The sequence below is a fragment of the Stigmatopora nigra genome, chromosome 11, assembly GCF_051989575.1.
Source record: "Stigmatopora nigra isolate UIUO_SnigA chromosome 11, RoL_Snig_1.1, whole genome shotgun sequence".
Lineage (NCBI taxonomy): Eukaryota > Metazoa > Chordata > Actinopteri > Syngnathiformes > Syngnathidae > Stigmatopora > Stigmatopora nigra.
In genome coordinates, this window is record NC_135518.1 from 6884522 (window position 1) to 6897174 (window position 12653).

General features: G+C 40.5%; 1 protein-coding gene across 1 annotated transcript; it reads right to left on the reverse strand.

The window, feature by feature from the left end:
• Positions 1–624: 624 nt before the first annotated feature.
• On the reverse strand, positions 625–7505 carry lonrf2 (LON peptidase N-terminal domain and ring finger 2). The gene is made up of 12 exons (XM_077728112.1): positions 6165–7505; positions 4357–4475; positions 4016–4138; positions 3793–3948; positions 3477–3690; positions 3202–3301; positions 3007–3121; positions 2812–2933; positions 2545–2731; positions 2191–2325; positions 1946–2095; positions 625–1852 (listed from the first exon to the last, which is right to left on the reverse strand). Exons 1-12 carry the CDS (start codon positions 6865–6867, stop codon positions 1694–1696), a joined length of 2283 nt encoding a protein of 760 aa, XP_077584238.1. The 5' UTR covers positions 6868–7505; the 3' UTR covers positions 625–1693.
• Between the last annotated feature and the right edge of the window lie 5148 nt (positions 7506–12653).

Sequence of the window (12653 nt, forward strand, 5' to 3'; positions counted from 1 at the left end):
CAGACTACCCGGATGTTGCATGGGGAGCTGGCTAGGAAATCGAAATTGCATGCTATTTTGCGATAAAATATTATAATTTGTTCAACAAAAACATCAGTATCCCAATACATTAATACACGTAGTATGGATATAATGGTGTGACGGAATTTTTATATAGATTTTCGCTGTCATCGATGAACAAACATTTGGATGAACCATGTGCGCCTCGCTGGAAATGTTAATCTTGAAAACACTGACTCCTTGTGGCCACACTGTGCAGGTGCTTTTATGTGTAGGTAAACTTGATTTGTGACCACACCATGATGGAAATTATTAAGTATATCATGTGTTCTCGCTCATTTGCACACAAATCTTTGTTCTTAAACAATATACATAATTTTGCAGTTCCCACTTTTCTTTAAAGGTTTAGTTAGCTACCTGCTTTTTGGAACCAGGTATTTCCAGCATAATATGCTGCAATATTTGAGAATCTGTTACTTTATCATTTTAAAATATATTGTATAATTTCTGCACTTCAATATAAGTGAAAAATGCAGTTTATTAAATTTAAAAAATAAATTATATGTTTGTTTTCAGTGAAACAAACATATAGGATATATATGCAAAAAAAAGGTAAACAAGAAACATGATTTGGTTTAATTTATTGGCAATAAAAAATAAGTACAAGACTTCCCTTTACAAATAATCACTGGGAATTGCAGCATATCATGAATCCCACTGGGCAAATCGCAAACATTTGGAAGGATATAAGAAAAGGCGCAGCTACAGGTCACTTTGCCTTTCTCCACCAAACATTCTTTCTCATCATTCAAAACCACACCTGCCTTTAACAAGTTTTCTTTAGCATTAAATAAGCAAAAACATTTTTATTTCGTGCGTCAGACAGACAGCAAGAGTGCAAACTGTCCATTTTTTTAAGTGCTTTTGAGTTCAAAAGAGAATAAATGCTGCTACTGAAACATTCAGGAAGTCTCTCGAAAATACCACTCGCGCGTTCACAGAAAAATGTGAAAAAGGCCTCCATGTTAAATGAACACTGAAATTCATTCAAGCATTAATAATACAACTCCAAAACTAGAGGGAGGAAATGACTACATAATACAGAATAAAAGCTCAGGAGCTGGCACTGATATGCTTATTTTTATATATATATGTATTCCAGTTTCAGCATGTTTTAAATTTTAGTGTGTACAGTCGAAAAACCTATTTTTTTCCCACTATTTTGTGTCAATGATTAAGCTGGCTAGTTTTCCAATTAAAAGCAGTTGTTAGCATGTAGCTATGTTAAAGTACAACACTGGTCAACGAACGGTTCCTAACATTGCTAAGGATGCTGCTACACTGTAACAACATCAATGGGTTGTGAGAACCATTCTAACATGATCCCAGGTTATTTTCTTAGTTGTAAATAAGTTGATATTACATTTTGTCTGCTATGGAGTTGTGAACCAACCAATCAATGCATATAGAATGTTGTCTAACCAGGCTGTGGTAGCAATTCTAAGAAAACAAAGCAGCGAGTAGATTGAGATTATTTTACATTGTCGACGTGAAATGTAAAAGAAACGGCAGAATGTAAGAAAAATACAGATTTAAATGACACCAAGACGCAAACAATATTGAAAAGAAAAAAAAGTGACTCGATCAACTGGGGTTGTGCTATTTTGTTCCAAAGGGTATGACACCCATATCATCACCGTGGTCTCCTTCTCATGACAAAGATGAGAACCTTGCGGATGGCCAGCAGCCGCTCCTTCAGGGAATTCATGGAGAGGATAGTCAGTTGGGCCCGGTTCTCCAGCGGCAGAACGGCTAGAAGCCACCAGCACCAGGCCGGCCCACTTCCACTCGCCTGCAACGTCAGGACATTAAAAAAAGTCAGTAACAGTAGCCAATTAAAAAAAAATTAAAAAAACAAACAAACAAAGGTTGTACTTCTTTTTACCTGCGGGTCAGGGTCTTTGCTGGGAAGTTGTCCAAAGTGTCCGACGATTTGCGTCTTCATGTTGTCTTTGAGCGATGTGAACCAGTTGTTAGCTTGTTCGTAGACTGCGTCGTGCAGCTTGAGTAGTTCGACCAGTTCCTCGCCTTCTACCTGTTGCGTGCCAATACAAGTGTGGATTCAAAAAATTGTTTTTCCTGGAGAGGGTGCGGGGGGGTTGTTTGGCATCATGGAGACACACAACCCACCTTTTGGTCTTCCAGGTAATCAATTTTGGCGGTGTGGTAGCCGTCCCTCTGGCCGTGACTTAAGACTTTGAAACGAGAAACTCCAATGGTCTCCACTACAGAGCGGCCGTCAGGGAAGAACTTGACGTCTTGGACCTGTGGATAGAAATGTATCAAATTGCTTTTAATAAATGATGAAGGGGTTTTATGGTGTTTAAATGAATGCCCTATAAAGGATAAAATTATCAATTAAAACATCCATTCATAAAAAAAAATGTAATTATAGCTTGTAAAAGTGTATGTCTAAAAGTAGTGTCTTTTGAATTTGGTTTACAACCACCAGTGACCATTTGAACATTTAACTGTCATCCTGACCTGCAGCATGCAGCCGTAGTCGGCGAAGCCTTTCAGCTCGTCAGCGATGCACATGCCGAACTGCTTGGTACCCGTCTCCATGGAGCGACGGATCATGAGGCGGTAGCGTGGCTCAAAGACGTGCAGCGGGCACGGAATTGTGGGGAAGGCCATAGTGCACACAAAGATGGGCACTTCCTGGTTCAGGCTGAAAACGGAAGCATTTGTACTCGGTGAGCGGCAAGGCTCACCCAACACACAGCTACATTTTTTCTTGACCAAACTCACTTGGAGAGCTCTTTCATCTCCTCTTCATGGACTTTCTTCCTTTCCGCCAGTTCGCTAGCCAGGTATCGCTGCAGTACTTCCTCCATCAGCAAGGTCTTGTTGTAGCCTCTACTGGCCAAAAACTGACAGTGGGCCACGCCCATTAGTTGTTGCACATAATACCAACACAAGTTCACATATGTTAGTGATCATCACCTCGGATAGGTTCTCCTTGCACAAAGGGCAGTTGGGGTTGTGGTCTAGGCAGCGCTCCAGACACTTGAGACAGAAGGTGTGCCCGCAAGGTGTGGCCACGGGCTCGTAGAAAAGCCTGGAAGAGGAAGACAGTAACCTCATTAGGGGGATGAAAGCTCAATTTGTCCTCCAACTTGAGACCATCTTCACACTCACCTCATACAGAGCGAGCACTCCAAGTCGCCACTGTCCAAAAGCTCAGCGGGAAATACCCTAGCTCCGCCTGCAGCTGCCGTCTTGACATCACTCGACTCGCCTGCGTGAGAGATGGTCGCTATTTCAAGAACTGGATCTACTTTGACAAGACTTTTTTTTTTCTCCCCCAAAGCAGAATTTACTAGTTATTGCTTATAGTGGGGTGTGCCTCATAGTCCAAAATTTGCAGTACAAATTGACTGTATGAATTTGTAAGAATCTGTCTAGCTTCGTACCAGGTTTGAGTAATTTGGTGGGAAGATCGGATGAGCATCCATCACTCTGCTTCCTCTTAAGGCCAGTGGGCGGGGCCGGTAGGGTGGCCAAGACATCGGCTAGGCTCTTGCCGGAGCTGGTGCTGCTGTCGTCGACTGAAGGTGCGCTAGAGATGCACTGCCTGGAAGGAGACTCGCCCGTCATGGTGCTTTTTGTCACACTCGGGTCAAAGTCCTGCACGCAAAAGTAGAATGGAAAAAAATAAAACAGATTAATAATTTGGCAGTCAGCACTCCCTTGAAAACATGTAGGTATTTATTTATTTATTTATTTTACCTGTGAGGATAGAGCAGGTTTCTGCGCAAGTGGTCTTAGGGTCCTCAGCAGAGCCGGGGGCTTGATTGGCCGTGAGGCAACCCCACCTTGAAGTGGGTGCAGCGGCGTGGGCATGTCTTGGTTTTCGAAAACGGAGGAGAAGAGCTCGGCGAGAACCTGTTCCGAAACAGACCCGTAAGCATGGTGGTCACGATTGTGATGCATTGACGGGCGGCGCACTTGCCTTCTGAGCTTCCAGTCGAACTTTGGTCCAATTGGGTTTGAGCGCCACACATAGGAAATATTCTTCTAGTGCTTCATCGTTCCGCCCCGCTTTGCTCAGTGTGGTGGCCTTCAGGTAGTGAGCCTATGAACAGATTTTTTTCTCATTTAGCTCAGAAATGTAAAAAAAAAAATCATGTGAATTTAGACAATAATTTGAAAAAGAATGCGGAAAACAAATAAGTTCTTCAGCCTCGGCTCAAAAATCACAGGTCACGTTTCCAAATCACTTGTTATCAATTGTTCAAATGTTTTTGTCAACATTCACTACTTGTCAACGTGTCTCGCCAGCATCAGTCTCACCTTTGGCCAGCGAGGTTTGATCTGGCACACGTTGCTGGCATCCCGCACTGCCTGGCTCACGTTGTTCATGTCCATGTGCAAGTCAGCCCGCTGGCACAAGAGCCGTCCTGAAGATGGCGCTGCAAAGACACACACAAGACAAAGTCAGGTCAAGAATTAGGCCAGTCGACGCTTGTAACGTGACATCAAGATGTCACGTGGATGCCTCAAAAAACAAAAGCGATACAAAATTGTATTCCATCTGTAACTGAATTCAACCACTAGACTGTGACTTTTTTTACAAGTAGCAAAGCAGCCCCTATTTTTAAACATTTATGGTATCTGCCCCAGGCTGTCAAAATGCAAATTGTCAACAGGCTGAGCAAGTGTTTGAGGTGTGTGGCTGACATGTGACAGCATCAAATCTGGCTCTAAGCATCGCTGCTTCTTTCCCTGCCACCGGCGTGCCTTTCGCTAGTAGGTGAATCACCATTGTTAACAGACGCCATTTACCATTTGAGTGCGGGAAATGGATTCCAAGTCATTCATGCTTCCGACTGGAAGCAATTTTGCTGTGTCACTATCATATCAATGATTCAACTGAATGCACATGTCACGTTTATGACATATTTTGGTTTTATGGTAAGAATTCTAAGTGAGTGAATTTACAAAATAAACAAAAAGCTAAAATAACTGACCTATTTTGTTTTAATGTGAACAATTTATGAACAAATGGTAAATGGGTTTTCACTTGTATAGCATGTTTAAGGTATTAAAAGAATTTGGACAGTGTCTCCTCATTATCCTTTTTATTCCAACCTGGAATGTTTAGGTAGAGAAGTTTGCATCCTAACACCGGCGCTCTAATGCAAATCCCTCCGTTAAATGAGCTCAAACTTCAACGAGCCCAAGCGTGACTCACGTTGGAGCCCCATGGTTACGTATCATCTTTTGAACCGTGACCTAAATGTTACCAAACGTGCCAGGCGGCCCTTACGAAACAAAGACTTACATGTAGCTATGAGCCAGGAACAATGTAACCTCACAGTTCTGCCGAATCATACATAAAAAGTGTCATGGTACTTAAGTGCTATGATATTGTGTGACTTCATTACCTATTGTGTGTTAAACTGTACGGTATCATTATTACATATTTAAACCACTGAGTGCTGCGAAAAGGGGCAGTGTAAATAACATTAAATATTAGTATTTTTATTGCTTGTTAGTGTTAGTAAAGACAGGGAATGTAATGATGTCAAAATGTATCCATGGATTTAAATCAGTTTTGACAGATTCAAGATGAAAAAATCCCTATTATCTATTATAAGGACTTTTTTTATAGTTGTTTCGTTTACTTAAAAATAAATTCATGATAAAAATCAGAAACAATGTATCTAAAGGAGGTGATGGTGTGGAATGTAAAATTGCATTTTTTAAGTTGTGGGGTTTTAAAGAAAAAAACGGACTGATTTTAAAGCACAAACCTCTCTGATAATGACCCAGCTAAAATAATTTTGATTAATTTCATCATTTGGCAATTAAAGGGTAAAGGACAGGAAAAAAAAACAATAGAAGAAAATGTCATAAAACTATTTTCTACCAAATGATGATTTCTTTTCATTAATTGCAGAAGGGTAATTTTAAGAACACAATTCCACCACAAACAAAAGATGTTTGTTAAAATGTTTGCTTGTTAGGTAACGCAATTTTCCAGTTCCCAAGTATAGAGCTCAAACGAGCGCCGCCTACTGGTGACACCCTGAAGTGAAATGGGTGAAAGTAGGTCACCTGTTGCACACAAAAAAGCTTTTAATAAAATATAATCTTACTCAATTCCACCGCCTCGTTGTATTTTTCCAGGGCTTCCGTCAGCTTTTGGTTTTGCCACAACATCTCGCCTTCGATCCACAGTCTGCGTGCTCGGCTCTCGGTGGCGAAAAGTTTATCCAGCAGGCCGCCGAGCACAACGTCCAAACGGCGGCCGTTAGGAAGGCCCTCTTTCCGGGCCAGAGCTCGCTTACAGTGCACGCAGTCCTTCACCGAGTCGGGCTCCAAACAATGTCTGCAGAAAGTGTGCCCGCACTCCACCGTTGAGGGTTCGTTAAGTACGCAGCGGCACAAGCCACAAGAGAACAAGTCCAGCGGGCCATCTTCTGGGATTTCACCCAGTGCGTCCTCGCCTTCTTCCCCGCCGCTCGTGCTCCGCAAGCCCGGTTCTTTCTCACGCAGGCCCCGAGCGATGCTCTCCACCAGTAGTGGCAACTCCTCCGGGCGCAGCTTGTCTAGGCTAGCCGCCGTACAGTAGGAGTCCAGCGCCTCGGAGACTCGGCCGGCGCGCACCAGAGTATCGGCCTTGCGTAGGCATAAGCCTCGGTCTGGTTGTTGGAGATCGGACAACTGCGAGCTATAGATTTCGGCTGCCAAATTGAAGTCTCCGGCGCGGTTTGCCTCCGCGGCCACCTCCAGCATCTCCGGGCAGATGCCCGGGGCGGACGGGTGGGAGAGCGGGTGAAGAAGCATTTCAATCTCCATGATTAATTAAATAAAAAGGAAACAAACAAAAAACGCCCAATTAACAATATATAGGTATTTTAAAAAACAATAAACTAGCGTATTAATCGAATTTCTCTGCCATCTAACCGAACACCCGAACGTGGTCTTATACTCGCCATAGGGACTGAATTGGAACTCATTCTATAGATCCAGGATGCCCAAATATTGTGGGGTTTTTTTAATACGCGGAAAACCAGCCAGAGGAGGTTAATCGAATTAGAAGCTTGAATCTCCACTGGGATAAACGGCAAATATAGGAAAAAGACGATCAAGTTGAACAGTTACTTAGTGCGCAGTAAAGTGAACAAAAATAAAATGTAAATCTGATCCCTCGGCTCTTTTTAATGAGCCAAACCAGCAACATGCTAACCATAAGCTAGCGTCGATCCACCCAATTGGCTCCCACACACAGTATAAACAAACTAGCGACCCCAGCCAACAAATCGAGACAACCCAAATGCTTACCAGCGCCGGTCTAGACTGGTAAAACAATATAGCAAAGAAAACGAGGGGAAAAAAGTCAATGTTTTTTCTATCGACTACCCGCAGCTAATTCAACTCGGGAGGCTAACGACGTCAACCTGTTTGTGAAGTTGCCAGTGTTTGCGCTACGCTGCTGCTGGCTTTGTCCCATTCGCTTGAACGTGTCACGTGACGTGCGCAACGTCTCCTCATTGGCTGGCGCATCGTCCTACTTATATAACGTGCTACTGTTGTTGTATAACACCACTTTAGTCACGGCGTGAATGGCACACGATTACGCATACGCACATACATATTTATAGATATGTATCACCCGTAATATTGACACGAAATCCCAAAGGTTTCATCGTTACAAATATTGTGTGAAGATCACCTCAAATGATGCTAAATGGCGCTGTCAGTGGGCTTTGGGCTTCATTGATTTATGTAACGCATTTATATAAGCGGTGTTACAAGTGCCTGGCGATTTTCTGGATCGTGTTGCATATGCATTTTCTTTGCAAGGGGAGCGTACATACTCACAAAAGTCATGAAACAAACTGTGACCCATTTAGTTGAATACTAATGTCATTGTGCAATCCCCCAAAAATGTTATGTGACCATTATCTAACTGTTCCAAATTTTCCATTGTGGTACTATATATATATATATATATATATACACGTACTGCAAAGTGGATGCATAAATATATTAACATGTCAAAACACTCAGATGGTTTATTATTCATATTTTCAGAACATGGTCGAGGGGGATTCTAGAGCCTATCCCAGAAAAACATAACTCCAGCTACCCCATCTCCGGATGTGAGTTTAAACCAGGGGTAGGGAACCTATGGCTCGGGAGCCGCATGTGGCTCTTTTGATGATTGCATATGGCTCACCTGTGAATTTAAAACATGGTAACAGAGATGAGTCCTGAATGCACCAATAGGACCATCATGATGGCACTTTGGTATTGACACTACCTGTAGCATCGCTAATTATATAAAATTTGAAAAAAAGATTAAATTAGTGTCTTTTTTTAATGTTATAGTTTTTTTCCTTAATCTATAATTTTTATGGTGTCCAGCATTGTATGTTAGCATTATGATAGGAGGCACTCAAAATATAAAGTATGTTTTGTATGTAAGTGCAAAATATATTTAATTTTCTCTCCATGTGTGTGCTTAGTTTAACATTTTACTTTACCTGGAGTGTAATAAACTACTGTTCAAAATCTGTACATGGTCAAGTACATTTAAAAAAGACATGGGTGATCACCAAGTTATCTAAATGTTTTCCAATCTTCAATATCGGTCGTAAAATTGCCCAGTTTAATAGCTATAGTAGGTATGGTGGAGGCCAAGAGTTGCAAAGATTTTAAAATAAGACAACCATATCACATGTAAAACACAATGTGAAATATGTCATTGTATGTTATATCTGAATTTATTATTTTTTTTTTTTACATTCTTTTTTGACCAGATGGACTTTCCAATTGAGTTGTATGCCAGATCTGAAAGAAAATCTTGTAGATGTAGCCTTGGTCTTCCCATCGTTCATGAAATTGAATAGCTTGCTGCGTATTGTGTGTGCGTTGTTCACGTGTTAAAAGCACTCATGACTCAACTCCCCATGGAGATAGAGGACATAAATGTGCGTGTGCCCGCCCGGCCGAGTGCATGTGCTTTTACTGAATGGATTCGTGGTCACATGCTGCGGTGGATTATTTCAGTTATACAAGATGCAGTATTGTTGTTATGGTATTTCTTCACCAAGTATTTCAAAATATCATACATGGCAATAGAATGAGTGACATAACAATCAGAATGTCAGGGTGACAGTCCAAAGTTGTGTGATGGAAATTTACACTTTGCCAATTTGTTAGACAGCTCAAAATGTATCATCTACCCAAAATTTTATGTTTAACATTTTTTTTGTCCTCAATTTATGTCCAATATTTTATCGCTTCTAATTTACCAATAAACCAGCCAATATTGTATGCTGCTTTCCAAAAATGTTGAATTCCCTAGATTTTGTCCTTCCTACAGTTCGGCACATTTTACACATTTATTTATCTGCCAATTTAAAAAGTGTATCAAAATGTAGAGGTCCCAAACTTTAATTTCCAGTCAGTGTCTGCTCATATTTTGCAAAAATTTCAGGCCTGAAATCTGTGTTGTCATCCGTACTACTTCATGAGTTACCAATGGCAGGCTGTGAGTTAAATCCTACAAAACCCTACTACTACTACTTGAGTGTTACTTGGTTACTTGCTATTTCCATTTCCATCCTTTCAAATTGAATTGATTTAACTTTCATTAACATTGTATATTCTATATAATACAATGTGTTTCATAATTCATTTTTTCAAGTGACTCAAAACAATTGAACTCAAGTTGCAGGTCTTAAATGTCATCTTTTGAATAGCTGTCCTCTATAATGGCCAGAGACCACGAAAGGGTTAATAATGTAATTTTAATAACTATGAAGCCATTCCCATTTACATTTTTTTAACATTCATGGCTAAATTTAATATCTAAGTAATTATTCCTCCATGAATAATAACTTATTGAATATTCGGTAGTAAGCTATACAAAAAAAATTCAACAGTGAAATGTTCGTGTGACCTTTTAAGATATGTACAAGCCCTTCACTTCAACCTGTCCAATCGCCTACGTGTTAGATTTCCACACTGGACAACTTTTCCACTCAGATGTATTCTTTAATTGGCCAGCGTGTTGGACAAGACCTTTACATCAGGCTGACATCTATATAGTGAAGAAATATATGTACTAAAATGTGAGTGAGTCAGAATGATAGAAATGCTCCACCTTTACATCCTAAAATAGTTGGTTGATTTGCTCATAATGTTTATACAAGACTTTGTTCATGACAGACAGCAAAGCCTTTCCAAAATTTTATAGCACATCACAAAATATGATATACTTCTATGTCCAAAAATGTTCCAATATTTTACATATTCTTCAATAATAATGGCAGATTTCCTATTTAAAAAAAATGGGAATGGCTTTAGTACACCCCTTAAATAGATTGCGCCCTGCCGTGTGACCCACATTGCCCATAGCAAAAACAGACCCTGCACTAAAGATACTTCAGCTATTTATCCCAATTCCTTTGAACACAAACTGGTCAAATTGCCAGTAGTGTATAGGACAACCCATTTGCAAGACAGAATTATACACCAATTAAAAATATATAGCTGTCTGGAACTAAAACTTGGTTATCTTATAAATAAACTGTAAATGCAATTTTTCCTCCCGAACGGAAAGCCTATAAAAAAAAGCTTAATGCAATTGACTTTGATCCTGGCAGATACAAACGAGAAGACGGCCAATTGGTCAAAAGTCAGACGTAAGCAGCAAGACATACAAATTGCGTGACGCTAATTACCAGCAAAAACAAAAAAAGAAAACAAAATTGAGCTTCATTTCAATGATGAGCTGTGAAAAACAGATTTCCAGAGCCCCCCTTTATCCCAGCGTGTATTGTTGCAACCATGCTGATGTGGTCGCCCAACATTTTTTACGATGTCCATCAAGTGGCCACGTCGAGCTTATTAAGATCGTAAGTCAGCGCACTATACGCCTCTCCGTCACGCACTTGCACCCGGGGAGCACCTAAATGCGCACACACGAAAACCAGAGGCCATCGATCTTGATTTACTCTACTGAGATTTGTGAGTATCATTACATGTTTGAGGCACTTTCACGACGACGTGTCACTATCAGCAGTAAGATATTCATTCATTTTTAACACCGCTTATACTTGACAAGGTCGTGGGAGTCTATCCCGGATGACAGAGTACATCCGAGATTGGTCGCCGGTCAGTCATAGGTCAAACAGCCACGGATAACCATTTTTTCATTATTATAATTTTTTTGTTAGAGATTTCAAAAAGAACACCTCCCAATAATTTGATCATTATTCCATATCAACCTGCAATATTTTAGAATCTTTTTTTTTTATTTGGTCCTTCCCCAAAATCTAAAGCATCGAACTATTATGCTTATAGTGTGTTTCTATGTGACGTGATGGAGACCATGTTGGATTTAGTCAAATGGAACGCTGCCATTAGAGCTTCTAATTGCATTTGTCCTGATAATGACAACAAACGTGACCTTTCCGCCTATTAGTAAAAGGTGGACCCTGTTTGTTATGGCTGAGGTTGTTCAAGGTTACCCTGAGCGCTGTCCAACTCGCACTAAATCCCCCATTCGTTCAGACCTTTTGAGGGCCTAATAGAATTTGCAGACTTGCTTCAAATTTTGTGGAAAATTCTACACCTGAAGCCAGTTTTAGTCAAGTCCAATGAAACTACACTGGGATATTGACAATGAGTTGAAAAAATAAAGTCTCATTCATGGGAAGAGGGTCGTGGGGGTGCTGGAGCCTATTCCAGCCAATTGTAACACCCTTAATTGGTTTTCCTGATTCTACGTGGGTGGAATTTGGGAAGAAAGTTTGAAAATTCACTGTTCCACTCCAAACTATGTTAAAGAATATAATAGTGCATTGAAATGACAAACAAATGGCGTTACATTTCCAATGGGAATAATTAGTTGTGGTCAATACCACGCCAGGGGGGTCCAGTTGGTATTACGATGGGTGACACATCTACACTTTACCTTTTGTGACGTCCGACCTGATCAAATGTCGTCAATTGATCAAGCGAATTTCCCAGAAAGGGGCGTGCCCGGTCAGCTAGTCATGGTGGTGGCTAGATCGCCGTGCCTCTAAAGGGAGAAAGAGGAGGGAAGACTTTCACGGCCATCAGCACGCTGGGAGAAACCAGAGGGCAGCACAGCGATCAGCAGGACAACTTTGGAAATTGATCGCCAGAGGAAGCAAAGGACTGACTTTGGAAACATGAATGTTCTACACATCAGGCCACTTCTTTTTCTATGTTTTTTCTGCGGCGGATGTTGGCGTGCCACAGGTAAAACCACTTTAGCTAAGCTTTTTTTCTAAGAGTTGGTGATGTGTGGGTTATCTGGTTAAATAAAAGCTGCCTTTTCATTTACAGTGAGAAAGCATATTGCTCTTATGGCTTTGAAATGGTAGTTTTTATTGATTTTTTTTCTTCCATTCACGCATTTAAATGCATGACTAAATTTTTTTATGTAAATATTTTGACTTTTTTAAAATAGTATATCATGTACAGTGCATTTTTGAAATAAGTCAATGTATATGAATTGAGTAATATGATTGTAAATATTAAATGTGGTTTCATTTATATTTAATGTACGACATAAGGGTGTAAAAATTGATTTAACCAAAGAT